Raw genomic sequence first — 20,583 nt, forward strand, 5'->3', positions numbered from 1 at the left:
AGAGTTAGTGGTGAAAGAGAGAATAAATTTGTGCAGGCTATTACTTAATGAAAGCACAATAAAATGGTCTTAAAACATTTTATATTTGCTTAGGTTGCTTTCTAAGCTTTGCCTTAAGAATGCATAGATTATATTTGCAGCAAATCCAGTATACCACTACTGAATGACACAATGACAGTGGAGAGCAACACTATTCAGCTATTCTGACAAGTCAATTTTTGTGGAATCTCAGTCTTTGGCATAAATTCAGTGAAACAGTGCATAATATTAAACTATTTAATGTATATCTCACCTTTTCTGATTCAAATTTACCAATCAAATTAATGCAGGCTGAGAAGATAGGGCCTGTACCACAGCCAGTAAAACTAGTCTGCTTGAAAATTATAGAGCAAACCTGACTTAAATGTTTGTTTAAAAGAACAAAATCAGGCAAATCTTTGTATATTTACCAGGGTACAGGCTGAAGGGGAAAATGAACTATTTTGTTTTGATTCTTTCCAGTTTAGCAGTTGTCCATTGCTCACTTGTTAATCCAAAGGGCATATCTTTTAGTTGAACCCCTGTCTCATATCACCTGAAATTTATCTGATAAGAAAAGCTATTTTTATCTATGAAGTTATAAAGATGAGACTGACTGGTAAAAGTGTATGGCACACCCTATTCTATTCAGCATGTTGTTAAAGACAGAAGGAACACTAAACTTTGTGTTCTGATGGGAAATTGTTACTTAGTCAACTGTTTTGATTTCTAAATTTTGAAGGTACCTTTTCAGAAAGAAAAGAAGGAATACTGAAAAATGTTCCTTCATTGGCAGTTCTTGATGCCAATAAGAAAGGCACCACACACTTTTTTCTCCAAAACCTGTTCCTATTAATTCTGATCCCTCTTATCAGGTTTATTTAAGAGCTCTTCTCAGTTGGATTTCAGTGCTGCAATTGATATCTCTGGTTTTCCAGTGTGTTATACCCACTTCCATTTCTATCTGATTGAGCTTTCCCTCCAGTCACTAGTTAATGTAGTTGCTCAGCTTTTACCCACCCATCTTCCTTTGTCTGTCTTCCTCATTATTTTTCTTATAGTGTCCTCTATGCATACACCTACTCATGCATTCACATCTGTATCACTAAACAGATAAAACCTTTTTTTGCTGGCACTCTGCTAGTGGTCTGGCCAATCTGCAAGTAGCAGGACACAGGAGCTCTCCTGTGAGAAGCCTGCACCTCTCTGGCTGTGCCTAGACTTATCTGTTGTTAAGTGTCACGCGATATGTGGCATTATCTACCAAATGTTACTAAGGGCTGGTGTGTACAGTGCACAGTGTACAGCGGTGCCTTTCTGGATGCAGGGTTTACCTCCTGCAGAAACCAGAACAAGTGCTGTCCGTGATGGGACTAGCACACGTTATGGCAGATCTCGGCTTGAAGCAGAGGTACCCCTACACAGCCAGAGGGAAGTTTGCCTGGTTATGTATACACTGCTAAAGGAAAGAGGACCAGGGTCTGGTTCACGGCCATACCATTGGGGCTGGCCTCTGCCACTGCTGCTGGGTACCACGGAAACAAATAGCAGCATGGATGAACTGCAGTGGCGAGCCCAGACTTGCTTCCTGGCCACCTTGTCTTCTAGCAGCACACCTTTGTGCACGGGGTAGCTTCCACCAGCCAGCTGGAGCATGTAAGGAGTTTAATTGTCTGGGGTGCAGCTGTGTTGGTCGCTCTTTGCCTGTGTAACCCTCTCCTTCAATACGCCAGCTGTGCTCATGATTCTTTCCATCTGGCCAAACCGCTTCTCCCATGGGCAGCCCCGGGGGGAGGGGACAGTGTCTATTCTGTCTCTTCAGTGCTTTGCAGACCTGGGATACTGCACCGTTGATGCCAAAGTGCTCTTCTAAGGGGATCAACCACATGCCTCCATATTAAATTTTTTGATTAAAGTGAAAATCCACATATTCTTCCAGCTCAGTTCAGTTATTTTGGTGGGGAGTCTGGAAGTAGTATCCTACTGCACGGTGCTCGGTATGGTCCCCCTGGTGTCTGCACACTGTTCTCTTTGCTCTTGGATCATCTTTATTTCAAGCTCCAATTGAGAAGCAGGAATGGAAGCAGTTGTATTACCTCCAGGGAAAGCTGTTGTGTTGTTTGGAGGACAGGACTTCTGCTTTTGAGAATGGCCAGTCCCTCAAAGATGTGACATGGTGGAAGCAGTCAAGAGCAGAATGACAAGAACAGCTTGGCCCACAAGCTGTGCACTAAGGATGCTGAGATATGCTGAGTGCAAGTGTAATAAAAAGAAATAAGTGGTTAAGCTTTCTTTAGGGAATTGGGAAATGTGAGTTAAATCTCCTTAGATAGAAGAGGAAATTGAACTCTGCCCCCTCCCACCTGCCATCCCACCCCCGCTCCCCCAGCAAAGGTAATTTAGTTAATGTACACTGAGAGGGAGAGGACAAGGGAATAGAAAATGTGTCATCAACAACAGCTGTGTATAAAAAAACCAGGACTCAAGTAGGTTTGCTCTGAACATGACTGTTAGACTGAGCCCCTGAGAAGCTGGTGGGGCAACTCCTTATTTCTAGGGTTTGGATGAGGAGCTTCGGGGCAAACTTGTTCAGGTCAGGTTCTGACCTGAATGGTGTTATAAGGCACTTCCAGAGTCTGCGTGCATGCACTACTTAAACTGTCTGAAGAACTCCTAGATAAAACTGTAAGGTGCCTCTGGAGTTCAGGCACCTTTGCTGAATAGTTTAGCATTAAGTACAAAAACCAGTTTTGCACATTTGCAAAGGTGTTTAAGGATTTGACTGGGTATCCTTGCATCACTAATCCTCCTCCTCCTCCTCCCCTGTCAAGATGTCCTTTCTTATCATGTCAAAAATGCAGAAGTGACTCTGTATCACTGTATACATTTGAATCATGGATGTTTAGAAAGAGTGCTTAAAAGCAGCACCTCACCTTTGAACCCAGCCCTCTAGTTCTCTGTAGTTAAACACAAATAATTAATGCAATACAATTAGCCTTCACAACATAGTAAAAAGTAGAAATTCTCCTTTGAAAACTTAATCCCAGGGAACGCTTTCATTCCCTCTCATAGCCATTCACTTATTTAACAATAAAAATATAGACTGTTCAAGGTGCAACATAAATGGTACCAAGATCAAATTGTAAAAAATAAAATACAATATTAAAATTGCATGAAATAACATTCTTTTGGGATGAACATGCTTGTTTTCTGTATAAATGGAGGCTCTGTTCCACAGAAGGTGAAATTGCTCTAACTGAAGTATCTACTTCGTTAAAGCTTAATTTATCATTAACAGCATGAGTCAGAGCTGACACAGGTCCACAAGGAAACAATAGGGGAAAATACATCGTCTTTCCCCTGAATTCTCTGGCCCCACCAAACCCAGACGGTTTTTAGTGTTTAAAGGAAAAAAAAAAAAATGGGTTTGGGCACATACAGTTACATCTATACCAGTAAATAAGCCAAGAGGGGGACATGGGCTTGAGGACTTGCTCATGACTGTTTGCACCCTTCCTGGTGCCGCTTCAGCTCTTGTGACCTGGCACTCTCAGGTGGTGCCGGGCTAGGTCTGATGAGACCACTATTTCCAGAAGGGAGGCTGGAACGTGTCCCTCCTGCTCGTGGGGAAAGGGAACCGAGCTTTGCGAGACAGACAGCGTCACTTGGCTTTGGGGTCAGAGACTGCTTCCTGGTTTATTTTATTTATTAGCAAAGTGTAGCCTAAACTTGCATCTCTGGTGTCATGTTAGCTTGGACTTGTGACCGAGCCCAGCCTATTTTCTTGTCCACAGCAGTCTAAATGGTAGCTTGTGGTCTGGCTCCGGTCTGGAGGAAACCAAGTGGGGAAAACTAAGCACAGAGGGCAGGACTGGCTCATCCCTTTGCTCTGCCCTCATGGATGGTAGGAGCACAGCTGTTGCAGTCCAGCTGGCTGGAAATCAAGGGATGAAACTAGACTCTCTGCTCACCACTGCTTGACCCCAGCTTCTTCTCCTAGCTGTCCCTGACTCCTGACCACCCAGCTCATGCAGCTGAACCTCCTACACAGTTAGTAGTGCCGCAGTGTTTCTGGGTAGGTGCCTGAAAAGACCTTGAGAAGGATTTGTTATCTGAGTGAATGAGTTGCAATGACTAGTTCGACCATATTCCAGTGATGCTTCTAATACCATAAGTGATTTCAGTGCTGTAAAAGGCTCAGATGTTTTTTGTTTTCTGACTGTGGGAGTGTCGTGGTTTAACCCCAGCAGGTAACTAAACATACTAAGTATATAGCTACTAAGAAGAAAATCAACTGTATCCCGGCTGCAACCAGGACAGGGAGGTTTTATTCGGTGTACCAAGTAGTTTCAGTGGAAAAATTCTGAAAAACACAACAGAATGGGTGAAGTGTTACAGAAAAGAAAGCAAGGAATCAATGTGATGACTGGTCTCTCTATGGACAGCTAAGTATGCCTGCATAAAATAATTTTCTCTGAATTTTCTTCTGTCCCCCCCTATCAGTACATTGTTCATTTCAATACATATTGCTCTGTCCTTCCACTCAGATGTTATTTCTCCTTCAAAAGTCAAAATATTTGAAAGCAGCTGGTGTTTTTCTGTATATTTAATGGTTAACTGGAAGTGCCTGCACAGACACCAGAACCTCAGGTCTTCAGTTAGCTTGGCAATGACAGGAGTAGGTGCTTAAGGAAAGGGTGTAAGAGACATGGGTACGTATCTCTGCAGCTTCCAGCAAACAACTGTTAAAGGACTTTCTGAGCCAAAACTTGTACCTTGAGCATCACATTAAATTGCCAGCAATGAATTTATGGTCCATGAATTAATCTTTTTTCTACCTCTTTCTTAAGCCCACTTTTTAGATATTGTTCATTATTTTGATGATTTTTTTTTCAGAGGATCATTGGATATCTTAAGCATGAAATATGTGTTCATCTATGTGAGCTGTCTGTTTTGTTCTGTTTCCTCAGTAGATGTGCTTTTATGGAAAATTGGTCCATATCAGCTGTGGGTTATTTTATGAGTTCAGGTTATATTTTTAAAGAAAGAGCCTTTTGTGGAAAGAATTTGTGTTCTACCTACAGCAGATTTACTACCGACATTAGAAACACATCACCGGCACAACCTGTAACCCTGACATTTTCATTAATCCCTTGCAGCTAATTCCACTTGCGGGGAATTAATTGTACCATCAAACTATTTAAACAGGGCCTTACCATCTCAGTATGACCTCCCTACACGTATTTTGAATTCATGTGGGGGAAAGTGGCTTTTAAAAACTGTGATGAATTCTCCCAAATGAGTAATACATAAACTCATTGCAGAAGAAGGAGACAGAAGGTCTGCAGTCATATTTAAAAAAATGTATCAGATTACCTTAATGATATCTGATCAGCATATCTAATCCGCATATCTGAAGCAATTAAGTTACATGTATAAAATATGAAGCAATGTTAAATTTGTGTGAGATGGAAACACTGGGTGTGTAATTGCTAATATTTCTCATAGTCAGGCACAATTGCAGTGAATGAAAAACTATGTATGAGCTTTGTGTGCTCTAAGGGAAAACAATCAGATTCTGTTTGCTTGGAAGAGAAATTACTCATTTTCATAACAATATCTAGAACATGTAGTAACCAGGGGATATACCACTTAAAGGAACTCATCCACTCCCTGTGGTGGTCAATAAGGGTTTTCTTTGGTGGTGAGGTTTCTTTTCCCTTTGAAGCTTTAAAATATTTGCTGTGATTGCAAAAGGTTTCTCAACCGGTGGGTGATAAGAAAGTCAAAAGTTGGATCCTTGTGGCTGAGTCCCCAAGTAGTTGAAATCCAGAAGATGAAGATCTTTGTTTCAAATTATTATTTCTAAAGTCTCATGTTTTCTTAAATGAAGCCTTATCTGGGAGAAGAGGCTGATTTATGGTCTTTCAGGTATTATTGGCAATTGATTGATTCATTTTACATTAAGTCCTTTATGAGCAAGTAGAGTTATCACTAATAATTTTTTATATGCTTTTTGTTTACATACACATAGACATAGTTTATTCCTAGCCCTTTCGAAGTCCCGTATCATTCTGTGGAGAGTTGCAGGGCTGGAGAAATTTATTAAGAAGCCATACTTCTGGCCGCTTCCAAGAGGTAGCTGGAAATAACACTTTTTTTGTGTGTGTGTTTTTCTGAATTCTGAAATCTTTTGCAATGTATTGCAAGGGTCTTCTTATGGGCTTGCAATTACCCCATGCAAAGCTCTGACCCTTCATCTGACTGTGGAGGGATTCGTGTAGATCAGGGGAAAGCCTGCAAATAAGGATGACTTGCCAGAAATCACAAGGAGGATTCAGCTGCCTAAACAAGTGTCTGGTGCCATTTTAGATGCTGTAGGGCCATGGTAGGTGCAGGCAGGACACAGGACCTACAGGGTACCTGTGACTTTCTGGACTGGCAGTGGAAAGCCAGGCAAGACACCCCAGGGCATCTCACATCACACTAGGTGCCTATGTTCAGGTAACTGAATTTCACACCCAATTCTGCATAGTCTTTTTGTCTCCTTCCAGAATTCCTCCTTTCCTAAACCATTTGTCCAAAAAGTGTGATGGCTTGCTCTCCAGAGATATCTATCTTTTCCTACTGACAGTACTGACTGCTTGTTTTCAGGGAAGGATGAATGTCAGTGCTGGAAACTTACTTGTAGATGGCTTAATTTAATGGAAATTAAGTGGAGAAAGTACTATCATTCCACAGCATACATCTAGTTATGAAAAATATTAGGACTCCTTTAGGGCTTTCAATTATCCATCTTCTGCAATTCCATTTTGAAGATTGGCAAATATCCTGGCAAATAACAGTTATTTTTACGTTTGATATTTGAAGTTAATTTAGTGCTCACCTTAACCGAGATGTTAGTGCTTCTGGAGGAGAATGAACATTCCTTAAGAAACAGAAGCAGAGATTTACTTCTGCTGCCCTTCAGTTCTGCCTTGAAAACCCAGTCAAGCTTGCTTGGTTGCCATTTTGTTGTGGTACACTTACATTATATTTGCTTTAATTCTGGATGTGAGCAAGTGATACAGCTAATCTGGGGAGAGCAGAAACATTCTTGTCAAGTACTGAGCAGTGGAAGTCTTTGCCTCAGCAGATTGTTTTAGATTTCCATTAAGTGTACACTATGTTAATTGGTTGGACCACAAGAAAATAAGTTTGTTTCTCCTTTCTGAGGCTGACAACAATAATAGTGATTGGCAGAGATTATAATTGTGGTTTTTGAACATCATAACTGGATTAGTTTGAAACAAGAAACTCATTTAACATAAACTGAAAATCAATTTGCTTGTTAATTCTATGCAAATTGCACTTTCTTCTAACACAGCACACTACATGACAGAACCAGTTCTTCGACCTGTCTTTTGGTCAGCTGAGAAACTAGTTATATGTTCACAGGAGATTAGAATCACCATACAGACCTCTTTCTTAGTTTTCTTTTTCTCAGTTATAAAGATGTATCTTCCTGGTTAATGGAAATATACTAGGTGCTCAGAGATGTTACACGGAAAAAGAAACAAAACCAAGAAGGTATTTAATTGCAACTTTTTTTTTTCTTTTTTTTTTTTTCTTTTTATTTGAGAGTAAAAAAATATTAGGTTTTTGGTCTAAGCCAGGCCATCTAAATCTACTTTACAGAGGCAGACGATTCCAGTGGGCAACTCATCCTCTAACAGGAGCTTGAGACAGGAGGCACTATTAACTCTGTGGTAGTGCATCTCTTTCTCTTCACTGACTAGGGAACATGTCTTTATACCTAGATTTATGGCTACAAACTTTGGTATGACAAGTGTGATTGTTGCGTCCTCGCAGGCCTTATACTACAGACCCTGGTATGAACTGTGCATTAATTCAGCTGTCATTTCAAATTTTAGAGTATGTTTATCCTTAAACATATTTCAGCCCATTTTGCCTGCAACAGCTTGAGAACCAGCCATGAAGCAGAATTAAGACTCAAGGACTACCCAAGCTCTCTGGACATGAATGTCTACCTAAGAGTAGACTAGCTATGTTAACCTAGAACTTGCTATTGTTTCTGTATGACTTCTTAGCCCAAACTGATAAATCCATGCTGGAGAATGTGAGAGGAGATGATGCTGAGCGAGTTAAGCTGATCTCAGCAAGCCGGGTTTTTTCTTTTGACAATGCCAAGACAACTGTAACTGCAAGGCTGGAGGCCACCAGCCTCCTTCAACTGAGAAGCCCATATCTCAGCATTTATATGGCTGACAGCCAAAGTTACATAACAACTTTCTGGAGGCCTTTGGAGAGGGGGCACAGCTTCCCCAAAAGTCCTTTAAGCTGTGGTGAGATAGCCCACCCCCGCTTCACTAGCAATGGATGGACATTGATGTTGCTCAGACTTCAGCTGTAGGTTTAGCAGCTGTCATATAAACCCACTTCTGGCAACACTAACAAGCCCTGGGGTTTTGTTTTAGCTTTGATGTGCTCTAGAGGGATATGTTGGTTAAGACTTTTGAACTGGCTTTGCTTCATGTAAAGCTTGGGATGTACCACCCTTGCTAGATGTAACAGCTGCAGAAACCGCAGCCTCCATCCTTCACCTGGGGCCCTAAGTGCGCATATACACTAAAAAATGTATACCAAATATAATAACAGACATCCCATGTTCATTTAATCTTCATCAGGTTGCCCAGAGAGGTGGTAGATGCTCCATCCCTGGGAAACATTCAAGGCCATGTTGGATGGGGCTCTGAGCAACCTGATCTAGTTGAAGATATCCCTGCTCATTGCAGAGGGTGTGAGCTAGATGACCTTTAAAAGTCCCTTTCAACCCAAACCATTCTATGATCCTGTGATTGTTAAACGTATTAATTTTACACATAATCTGAGGTGTTTTTGTTAAATCTCAAAGTCATAAACTGGACTGCATGTTAGGTTTCAGTTTCAATTCTTTCCACCGTAAATTAGTCCAGTGGGCAAAATTATAAATAGTTTCTGACTTTATTCAGTTCAGTGTTTATACAGTTGCTTTAAATACACACACACACACGTAGTACAAGCAAGACAAACTATTATTCTTCAATACATTTTCAAAATCTGTTTAAAATAGGCACAGAAGCATTGAAGTTGAGCATGGGGAAAAAGTAGCAGCTTGGCGTGTAAGAAATACATGATCCGAACAGATTTCTGCTGCCCATTTTTTGATGGACACAGGATAAGGACAGTAGTTTTTACTACAGATGTTACAAATAGCAGCTTATCCTTTTCTCAGTGAATGTGGTTTCACATTTATGATTTCTCCATAACAGACTTCACCACATTTTTTTGTTTAATCTTCGTTCTGTAAAAACATAACATGCCTCGTTGTGTGCTAACTCTCACTAAGTGTGAAAACTTCACCTTGGAGGTTATGACCACTCCAAACTCCCCCCCAAAGTGAAGCAGTTTCAAGCCTCCCAGAACTCAGGAACACTTTGAGACCATTTCCCCAACATGTGGTAGATAGAAATAAATTATTTTTTTGTTTAATACTGGACACATTTCTGCAGCAGTGGAAAGCTACATGTTGGGAACTTAAATTCCACAATTTCAGTTGTGTTTGTAAAAAATCTGCCACATTAATTCACAACACCTTGGAAGGTCCACTTCAATATGACAAAAAGGTGTATAGTTTCCATGTGTTGATAGCTGGCTCATTCTTGGATTTTTTGGTCAGCCAAACTCTCATTCATCTGAAGTTCTCTGGATATTTTCTTTACTTAAGAGCTACAAGACTAATGTTACTGAATGTATCCATAAAAAATTACAGCTGCAAAAATTTTACTGCACTGTTTCTCTTAGAATTATCCTAATTTTCTCCACACTCTTGGAACAGCTTTCCGTATGTACTCTTGAATTTTCCGAGACAAATAACGTATGTATACATCCAATTATTTCTGTCTGTGGTTCATAAAATTAAAATCTTAAAGTTATCAACTACATCACATCCACGTCACAGATACTTGGTAAGTTCAAATCTATTGAGTTCATAAAATAAGAGAAATATATAACTCTCTACTAGCACTGTTGTCTCATCTTAACAGTGGTGAAAGTAGTCCTGGATAAATCAGGGACTATTTTCTTCCACTTTCAAATGCCTCTTTTTCAGTGCAGAAGTTGGTAACTTCTTACACTTACACTTATGTTTGTTCCTTTGTATGCAGCTGTCACACTAAAATTGCTTTGGCTTACACCCTCAGCTTTGTCCCTCTGTTCATGTTTCCGGTACCTAAAAGACCCAGACGGAACATGCGTAGCTGTTACTTTCTATTACTTTGGGAAAAAAAATAGAGTCATAAGGTACCTTGTACTTGTTAAAATTATAGCTTTAGAATAAATTAATTATTCAAGCAATTAGTACAGTGTAATGACTTTAGTCTGCCCAGACTGACCTAAATGAAACTTTGTTTCATTATGATCTTGTTTCAATTTCATGGCTGATTCATGTTCAGTGAAAGTCCGCCAGCCTTATCAAATCTTTCACATCAAGTCCTGTTGGTGCTCAGACACATTTACAAGATTTCTTTTTGTGTGGTGTGGGGACTAAGACTAGCAGATGGATTTGCAGGATCATGGGCTGGAACTCGTAGTGCAAATATCTCCTTGGTTTTTTTAGCAATAGCCCACCTTTAGCCTGCTTTTCTTTAAATAAGCCATAATAAACCATCAAATTTTTTTAGGCAATTAGCTTCAAAACCAGATTCTACAATTGTGGCAGAAACTGCGTTCAAAATCAAAGTAGAAATTTTTCATAAGTTGATAATTTTAGAGTCTTACTGTACAATATCAGCAGAACTTCTCTTTTTGTTAAATATTTCCATAAAGCAATGGCATGTGAAAAGAGTTTTAAGTAAACCATATATCTCATATCTTTTCAGCTGGTGGGAACCAAGGTAATTGTCTATTTGGTCTCATTTGATACAAATCCTCCATTTATTTTAGCATGTGATGATGTTGATTTTGTATCTTCTTTTTGTTCTGTTTTCTCAACATCTGTCTTTGTTTTGACCCGGTGTCTTCTGTAAACCCGGTAGCCTGGGAATTGGTATATATTTAGTATTAAATAAAGAAATTATAATAAGTGCCTGAAAAAGACACTGTAGGAACATGTAGCCATGCAAGATTCTCCTTCCTTATGTTGCTAAAATATTCCAACACTGCCAGTCAGTTTCTTTAAAACTATCCTTAATTATTTTATGTCGGCAGCACTCACTACTGGAAAACTACGTTTAGAAAATAACAAGAAAAACATTTTAAACTCTGCATTTGGTGTTTGACTGCTTTGTGTTCCTGTTGTGTGCAGTGACTTTTGAAAGTATTGCCTTGGGAAGTCTTTGGGCTCTTGGTTGGGTCTGTGTGATGGACCCTTCTATTTCTACCCCTGCTTCTATTCTACTGAGTCCTGTTTGGCAGGAGCTGGGACGAAGTGGTTGGTTTGTCCCCACACCGTTGCCACACCAGGGAGGCTGGAGTCAAAGCTGTGTCCCTGGGGCAGTGCTCTGGTGCTGGGTAAGGCAGCTGGTCTGAGAGTGGGAGCTCAACAGTCACAGCTACTGTTAGCTGTGAGCAACAGGGACAAGGTCCTGACCCTCAGCAGGTCGGTTGTGATAGCAACAGTGCAGCTCATGAGAGGTATGTGTGGGAGGTAAAAGGGACCTTTACATCTAATGGAAGGTATTTTCTCACATTAGCCGTGAAGCTAATGCTTGTTCTTGCAACAGCTGGTAGGAGAGGGAGTTTGTGCATGCTCGTGGGGACGGCCCTGCTGGGCAGCTGGCTGCCCAGGCACCCTGGAGCAGTGGAACAAGATGCATTTTCCCTTCCTTAGACAAAGGTAATAACAATCCTATGCTCAATGTATTCTCATGTGCCCAGTTGTAGGAGGTGAACATCCCCTCCCATGCTGAAAAAAGCTGTCTTCCAAATCCTGAACTGAGCCTTGTATATTCCTAGTTATGTACAGGGCACAGCACAATGGTGCTGCTCAGTAATCATTTGGACCATTATTTACTTAACTATTTTCCATTTGATTATTTTTATCCCTTTTTGCTTTCTCCATATCCATGAAAAATGAGGTTGAAAATAATAATAATAATGTTACAATATAAAGTATCTATACTTTACCTCCTAAAATCAGTAGTGCAAACAACAGCTGGAAGATGCTGTAGATGAGTGGGAAAGTAAACATCAGTTCAAGTTGTTCAGGAGTGAAGGAGAGCTGTACTATAGTCGAACACAGCTGAGTGTTTTGCATGCCTGTTTCCAGGGACACTGTACGACACCTAAAGGCAATAATACAAAGGCAATTGTGAAATAGCAGCCTGTGGGTCCTTATGCTTTTTAATAATCTGGATAAGCAAGAAACATGTAATAGATAACTCAGAAAATGGTATCCTTCTGCTCACATAGTCAACAAAACACTCCACAAAGCATATGGCTGTTACCGCCAGAACACACAAAATTTATGGCAGTTCAGCAATTGTCAAGGACTGCGATCCACCTTCAAGCCATGTATGTGGCACTCACTGTCTCCCTCTCTTGTAATGATGTTCTAAATTGTAGGCTGCTGCATCTTCATGAGAAATTTTACTGCAGTCCAACCCACTTATAAGTCAGGTCTGTTTCGCTCATTTGAAGTGCAGGACATGGGCACACAAGGGGAAGATGTATGAAAGATTGAGAAAATAGTATAGTCAGAATCTTTAAATAAAAATGTGCACAATAGATGTTTTTCTACACACAGTATCCTAGAAACAAGGTTGGGGAATGAGTGGCTTTGTAGCATAGCTAATGTTTAGGGAACATTCTCAGCACTGATTAATCATTGAGTAAAACCTTTTTCCTCAGCTGAAAAAAGACTACAGGTCTTCATCACAGTGAACTCCATACCTGTGCCAAGACAGACCAGCTATGCGGGCCAGAAAGAATCCCAGAGAATAGCCAGCTGCTGGAAATATGGTGCCAATGATCCATAATTTGGGTGAGATAATCCAGGAGCCTTGGTAGAGTATTCCCCCAACCACAGCAATGAGCACAATGAGGATCGCTCCCACAATGGAACCAACCTGTGAGTGGCAAGAGGAAAGGCTGTGCGTATAAGACACCCCAACAAAATTTAATGGCATCAAACATAGCGTCAAACATGCCCATAGATGTCTCTGAGTCACTGAAACTTCTTATTAAACATAAACCCTAATGTCTGCGGCAATGTAATTCACAGCAGACAGATTAGGTAGCTGCCATTTTTCCCAAAGGGGAGATAGATGTATGATGTACTTCAACATGTGACTGCAGGTATAGACCAAGGCACAGCTATAATAGGTATCTATAGCAGATACCTGTAAAACCAGCCTCTTGAAGTGTTGGCTGTAATTGTGCTTAGAACTGGAGACTAAAATAATTTCACAGGTGTGACATGAGCAAGGAATGGTGCACAAAGAAAAATTTCCCCAGAGCTGTTGGGAAACTGACAGCCCAATACCCAGTATAATGCACTTCTTGGGCAGTCACACTCTGGGGCTTCGTACAGTGCGTGCTAACTACACACCAGACTGTTAGTGATAGCAAATTATTTGCCAGGTGGAGAGTAGATCTTTAATGTGGCTGAAAACTTGTGTTTGAAATCTGGCTGTGAGCTCGTATAGCATTTCTACATAGACATAGTCACTGAGTTGATCTTGTTTACTGTGGTTGAATGTACCGAGATCTTCACCACTGCTTGCCGAAAAAATGGTGACTCATTCTCTTGCCAACATCTAACTGAAATGTTTGCCCTTATGGCATACATTGCCAGGGATCTCACTGGCAGGCTTCTGGGGCTAATCTTAGGGGAATCCGTTTCTCAGCTAAAACATGTATTCCCATTGAACTGGATTCATCAGTCTTTGGCTGAAGATTTTTTAAAAGCACTGAGTGAACAAGTACTTTTGTTTGACTGAGCTATTAACCACATGCACCTGGGAAGAAGAAACATGGTCTGGCCATGAGAAGCTCTTCTATTTCACCTGGCACACTGGCTTGGTGCTCTTAGCTTCATTTCTCACTATAGGGACCTTAATCTGACAGCTACGGCTCAATCTTCACTGATGCTTTATTGACCTACATAAAACAAACTATCAATGGACCCTACTGTGGCTTACTCATTCACCTGGTAAGAAAGAGGATGAAATGGCATTTTGCTGAGAGAACAAGTTTCTTTTCATGTGAGTACAACTCCATGCTTTTCCCTTAAAAGGAACAGTAGTTTTGAAACCAGCACTCAATAGTGTCCAAGTTCATAAAGTAAGCTGTGAGTGCAGTTAAAAATACAACACAATAAGCTAACAGCTTAAGAAAATGAATTGACTGAAAAGGACCTTATTTGTGTTCTGTGCTTCCTGAGCTGAGAAATGATACCAAGGTATATGTATGAATAACAACCTGGTAGATTAGTTTTCTTTAAGAAAATTTAGGAAATATGTTAACTAAGAATGGTTAACAAAGGCCAAGGGTGCTCAGCACATCTGACAATCACTTTAAACCTAAACCTAATGTTCAGAATGATTAATTTGCTGTTAACACTAATTGCAGCTAATTTGTTGTTGTTATTATTATCATTAATATTTTTATTTTGGTGAGAATAATTTTTGCCAAAAGAAATATTTTTGATGCATCTGAAGCTATCTTGCAAAGATAGTTGAATTTTGCGAATAGTTAGATCTTTTTAACAGTTGGAACATTTTCAAAATTTTTTAAATAAAAATCGACTTCACACTCAAAATTTCCCCTGAAAAAAATCAATAAACTGGTTTAAAAGTAGAAAGTTCTTTTTTTTTCTTTATCCAGAATGTTTTCATTTTTTATTATTTTGCAGAGAAAAACAGCTTCCAGTTGACCTGAATGATTTTCCTTCCAATTTCAGTTTACATTATAAACTGAACTCAATTATTAACATAGTTGTAGCCAAAGACAAAAGTAGGCTCTTTGGATAATGATGGTTTCTAATAATGTATGCAACCCATGCATGTTTGTGCAGGGGGAAAGCAATACATTTCCGCAGCATCTCATTTGTTTTCTGCTGAAAGCTTCCTGGCTCTTATGAAGTCAGATACTAATACCATGAATAGCAATGTACTGCTTCAGTGGTGCCCCTGATTCCATAATTTGTCCATAATTACTAATGCTTCAGCCTTATATAGCCTACCTTAAGTATGATTTTTGCTTTGCTGGGCCATCTGTGGTTAACGTATATTCCAAATGAAACAGGAATTACAAGAGCTACCAGTGAAATTCCTGTAAAAAAGAAGAGAGAAGTTAGGCCCACGTATCACGCACAAGTTCACGACAGGAGGACAGACAGGCACGGTGTAGAGCCGCTGAGGGTATGGAGCAAGTCTTCAGAGGGTGTCTGTGGTATGCCCACCCCGGAGCATGCATGCATGCTCTACCAGAGCCTGCCCATTTGCTTTTCTATAGAGTCTGTTATCCTTGGCAGCCTGTTGAAGTAATTGCCATTCTGCTGAGCTACATGCTCATTCACCTGCATCAGAAAGGCAGACAGAAATTTGAGTGTGCTAATCATCACTATCCTGTGACGTGAGTAGCTATATTAAATGTTCATTTTGTTTGCAGGTGTTTTGCTACTGTACCATATCAACAATTGGTTTAGAGCTTCTTTTGTTTTGGCTTCCCCCTCCAGTATTTATTTTGAAAGCACAAGCAATGTGTATGTTTGTTGTTTTTTTTTTTTTCCCAGGACAATGGAAAATGAAATTGAAGAATAGCAAAGTAATTTTGGTGGCTTTTAAGATTAGCACAACATGGAACCGTGCTTGATATATACTAGGGCCACAGCTCTGCAATGCACTGGAGCATGTATTTCCAAATACTTTGACTATTTTGTTTTTATAGCTGGATGAGATTTTTGACAGGAAGTCAAATGAAGCCACTCCTGGCAGTGTAGATTGCAGCTTTTCAAAGAGACTCTGCAGTTTTAATCACTTGCTTAATTATCCACGTCTGCTTAAGTACTTTGCCAGATTACGGCCTCAGCACTTAGCCTTTAGCAGGATTGTGCCTGCCCTAGAGATGTTACAAAGACTTTCATCTGGGGGAAGCAGCTATTCCTGTATGAATTATTCTGTATTCTTACCCAGTACCATGCAGGTCTCCAAAGCATTTGGAAAGAAAAACATGCACAATCTCATCGTAAATATCTGTACAAAATTTATAATGACTTCAAGTCTTCTGCAGAGCTGTGGATGATGTGATCTAGGTACCTAATTTCCATGGAAGTTCCTGGAAAGTAGGAGGATGAATTTTTTTTTAAAATCTGGAGTAATTTCTTCATGACTGCAGGATGACGATGCAAAGGTGGTTGTTACTAGAGGGAGGATAAAGATGAAAGTCAGAAAGGAAAATGCTGGTTCACTGGACTCACCAATACTGTCGTAGGGGAGCACAATTGCATTAGAGTCAGTCCACACCTTGGTGTAAATAAAGAGGCAAAGTGGCATCATTCCCATTGCAAGCAGCGTGGAGCAAGTTGTCATGCTGATGCTGCAAGAAATTGGTTACAGTGACATTTCATCTCATGCTAGCCTATAGTTTTTCTCATTTTCTTATTACAGTATTGCAGCTTATGAAATATTGGACAAGAAATGCTGCTGGCTACAGTCAATTTATCCTGCATATAAGGTTAGAAAAAAGCTAAATGGAAGGAATGACTTCTGCTGAAAAAAAAAAGAAACACAAAATATCAACGTGTTCTGCAGCCACAGAACGATAACTTTCAGGGCAAATGAGGCAGTCAGACAGGTGGCCATGAGGAAGATCGGCTGGCAAGTCTGTCTGCATGCTGCCTGTCTGGCTGGCTTCTGAGAGGCTGGCAAACTGGACAGGGTCAGAGGGACATCAAACGGAGCTTTCCGTTATAACAGCAGTTCTAGAGTGTTAAAATTTCAGTCCAAAGTCAACAGCGAAAACCAAAAATATTTCATCATCTAGGCTGTGTGATATAATAAAATTCCCTTTCCTGGCTTGTTTTGCTCTAGGCCAAAGCGTAGGTGCTGAGAGTTACTCAGTGAAGTTGACCATAAGTATTTTTGCTTCATTTGTTTGTGCAAAGACATTTCTGTTTTAAAATACAGTCTTGAAACATCAGACCTGATACAACTTGTACTAAAAGATGCGTTCTGCTACAGGAGTGAAGAAGGAGGAAAAGGCAAGACAGATAGAATAAGGAGGGAATTCTCAGAATCTGAGCAGAATAGATAAAATCATGCCTATAATTCACAGTCCTCTGACAAAAAAATAATGAGAGAGGGTTCTAGTTAAGGGACTTCGGAAACTTCCTTATGAATCTCACTTTGGATTTCTTTTTTTGTGTTGCTTGCCCTCAGAAAAGGGACTACTGACCCCATGCCACAAACTGGACAAATCTAGAGAATTATAGAACAATTAATACAGAAAACACAGGAATAGCTGCGTTAATTTTGGTTCCTGTCATTCTTTGCTTCAGAGTCATTGAATAGAACTTTGTATGAGCCTCTGGCAAGAGAATTCCTACACACAGAGAAAAAAGAGCCATGAGCTACAACGAAGGTCAGGTGAAGCCCCAAATGGATAAAAAAGCTTATTTTTCCTGCTTCCGTATCGCCTACGTCTTCGTACTGTCCCTGTACCTACATCCTGCTCCAAAGTGTGCGTGTTGTCTAACCCCCATCCCTGTGTTCACAGAAGCTCCTGGGGGAGCTGTGGAGGATAGGAGATGGTGTTTCAGAAGCAGCTGTTCATGTGAAATATCAAGAGATGTCAAAACCAGATGTCCCTATGGGAAGCTTTGGAGGATATAATCTGGGTCTGAGTTGCTGTAAAACCTCTTACTTCACCTGCCTGTGATTATATGAGCAGAGAAAATGAATTCCTGCTCTAACTTATGGTTTGTTTGCACTGGGATGTTTTGAAGCAGGACTGTAGACAATGGTGATGGATTGTTATGTGTAAACACAAAATACTACCGGTTAAAAAAATCTCTTTGTCTGATATGATGGGCAGGCTTTCTATAATACTATTCTGGCTCCAGAAACCAGCCAAGCTACTTAGACTGTTATTCCTCTATCAAGAACTGAAGATGCTTGCATTGCCATCGCTGCTGTACCTTCCATATCCTCTGGTCCCTGCTTTATTGTCACAAAGGTACTGACAAAAAGCCTTTGTTTTCTTAAGGAAAAGGTCTTTACCTGAAGAATAATCTCTTACAGGTATTTTCAATTTACTTCACCTTCTGCCAGGATCATGGGATATAAACCCTACTCATATTTAATAACATCATCAATTCAGATTTTTACCATTGATTTCAGTTGGCATGACTCAACAAGAGAGATCTGGGAAAGCATAGTTTAGCACAGTGTATTCTTCTGAGGAAAGATTAGGACAGAATTTTAGACTTGTGCTGGATATCTTTCCATCTGTGGTTTCTTAGACCTGTATTTACTGAAATTGTCTTACAGCTCCTAATATCATAGGTGTTTCCTCCACAGTGAGGAAGTTGGTGATTAGCAGAGCTGACCTCATACATAATTCGAAAGCTGGTATTACATTAACACCTGTATGTGACAGAAAAGTTCACTATTTTCAAAGTATGGAAAAAATGTCTTACTAAAACTACAAATATTAGCATTCTTAATCTATTTGCCCTAACTCCACAGCTTTCTTACTTCTATTATTTTTTCCATTTCTAATTCAGAGTGGCATAAGATAAATTGAATGAATGCTCCAATTTATGTGACTCTGTGGGAAATAGAGAAATAATCCTGTTTATTTTAGAGCAGAGTAATCAGGATATAAAAATAAAAAGATGGGTCATTTTTAAGGGCTGTTAGAGTTAATGAACCCCCCCTGGAATTTGCAACAAGAGTAGCGTTCACTTCTTTTGCGTGTTTGATGTCCTAGGCCATGCCAGGTGCCTTACGTATCTGTTTCTGAGTTCAGAGCACCCTGTCACCGAGACCACCACACTTCGCCACAAAGGAGTTTTTTCATTGCCCCCAGTATGCAGGGCTGCCTTAGTCAGTGGCCCCTAGCCTGTCAAACTTTGCAGAAGGTGCCAGGAGCAGATAGAATTACTGCAAGTGACTTTCATTTGTATTAGTTCCCCAAAAGAAAATCTGTGTCTGTCCATTCATTGTATAGAACACAAAAGGAGGGAAAATGTTTTTCCACAGGTGGTCTTTTTCAGTAAACATTACTTCAAGAACTGTTGCATAGCCACTGTTTTGTACAGAGGATTCAGATCTTAAAATCCTTTGTTATACATATATATATATATATACTTACTGCCCAAGATCTTGGGAGAAATAAAATCACCAAAGTAGCTCTAACTTGGACATAGATGTCATAACCCTTAGTGTCTCAGCAGTCTTCATAAATGCTATTTTCTGCAGGATCTAAAGATTTACAATAATCTTTTAATATACACTATATACAATAATTTTCTAATATACACAATTCAGTTGTGTTATCTTCTTCCTGAATTCTCAGTGAACCAAGGATATTTGCTTTTCAGCTTATATTTACTACTATTACAGTAAATGAACATCTTTACAAAAGCAAGCTCTACCATGCATAGTCCAGGAAGCTAAGGTTAAAATCGGACAGACCTTTCCAATATAAAGTTTACAATGTAAAAAGCCACAAGAACTACTTAGAGAATGGCTGCTCTTACCTTAGGTCCATGTCTCCATCCACCCAGTAGGCGATGATATTGGAGGCTGTGCCCCCTGGACAGCATCCCATGATCAGCACCACAACAGCTTGAACAGGAAGCACGTTAAAGATCAGAGACAGCAAGAAGGCTGTGAGAGGCATTATTCCAAACTGGCAAAGGAAACCCACTAAAATACCCCAGGGTCTTTTTATGTGGCCCCAGAATTTCTTAGGTTCCACATTGCAACCCATGGAGAACATCACCAAAGCCAGCATGATTGTTAGAACAGTACTTAAAACTATGCTCAAAGTTTCATTAAAATTATCTTCTTGTAACACACAAGATGTGCCATTGCAAATTGTAGCATTTGCTGGACAAGCCGTGGAGTTTTCTGCCAAAGACCTAGCGTTAAATTGCTGGGAAAGAAGGTATGTCTGCATTTTGAAATACAGAACTGCTCAGTACATCCGAGGCAAACTTTCAAGCCTGTGTAAATGGTTGTTTGTCAGTGACTCCTTTTAAATGATCCAGGAAGCAATAAAGTGCAATAAATACTTGAACACACTTACTATTCTTGAAGGGTTTGGTGCAGTGCTGATTCATATAGTTATAAAAGTTCTACTTGCTTGGTACAGTGACAATTAATCATTTATTCATATGATAATGAGGAATCACACATAGAGAGAATAGCTGTGTTAATATTTAAGGATGTAAAGGAGGCTTGTGGGGTAGCTGAGCACACTAAATGAGAATCACAGGAGGAAGAGAAAAGTTTAGATTTCATTCTTTGAATTTCTTGCATGCCTTTGGGAGAGCCGCTCATGCATGCACCGTCACTG

At 40.0% G+C, this 20,583-nt stretch overlaps 1 protein-coding gene across 1 annotated transcript; it reads right to left on the reverse strand.

The window, feature by feature from the left end:
* Positions 1–10,960: 10,960 nt before the first annotated feature.
* Positions 10,961–20,184, reverse strand: SLC10A2 (solute carrier family 10 member 2). The gene is made up of 6 exons (XM_040584494.1): positions 19,763–20,184; positions 16,478–16,596; positions 15,242–15,330; positions 12,949–13,124; positions 12,184–12,341; positions 10,961–11,094 (listed from the first exon to the last, which is right to left on the reverse strand). Exons 1-6 carry the CDS (start codon positions 20,182–20,184, stop codon positions 10,961–10,963), a joined length of 1,098 nt encoding a protein of 365 aa, XP_040440428.1.
* Between the last annotated feature and the right edge of the window lie 399 nt (positions 20,185–20,583).

The sequence above is a fragment of the Falco naumanni genome, chromosome 2 (assembly GCF_017639655.2).
Source record: "Falco naumanni isolate bFalNau1 chromosome 2, bFalNau1.pat, whole genome shotgun sequence".
NCBI classification, from domain to species: Eukaryota; Metazoa; Chordata; class Aves; order Falconiformes; family Falconidae; genus Falco; species Falco naumanni.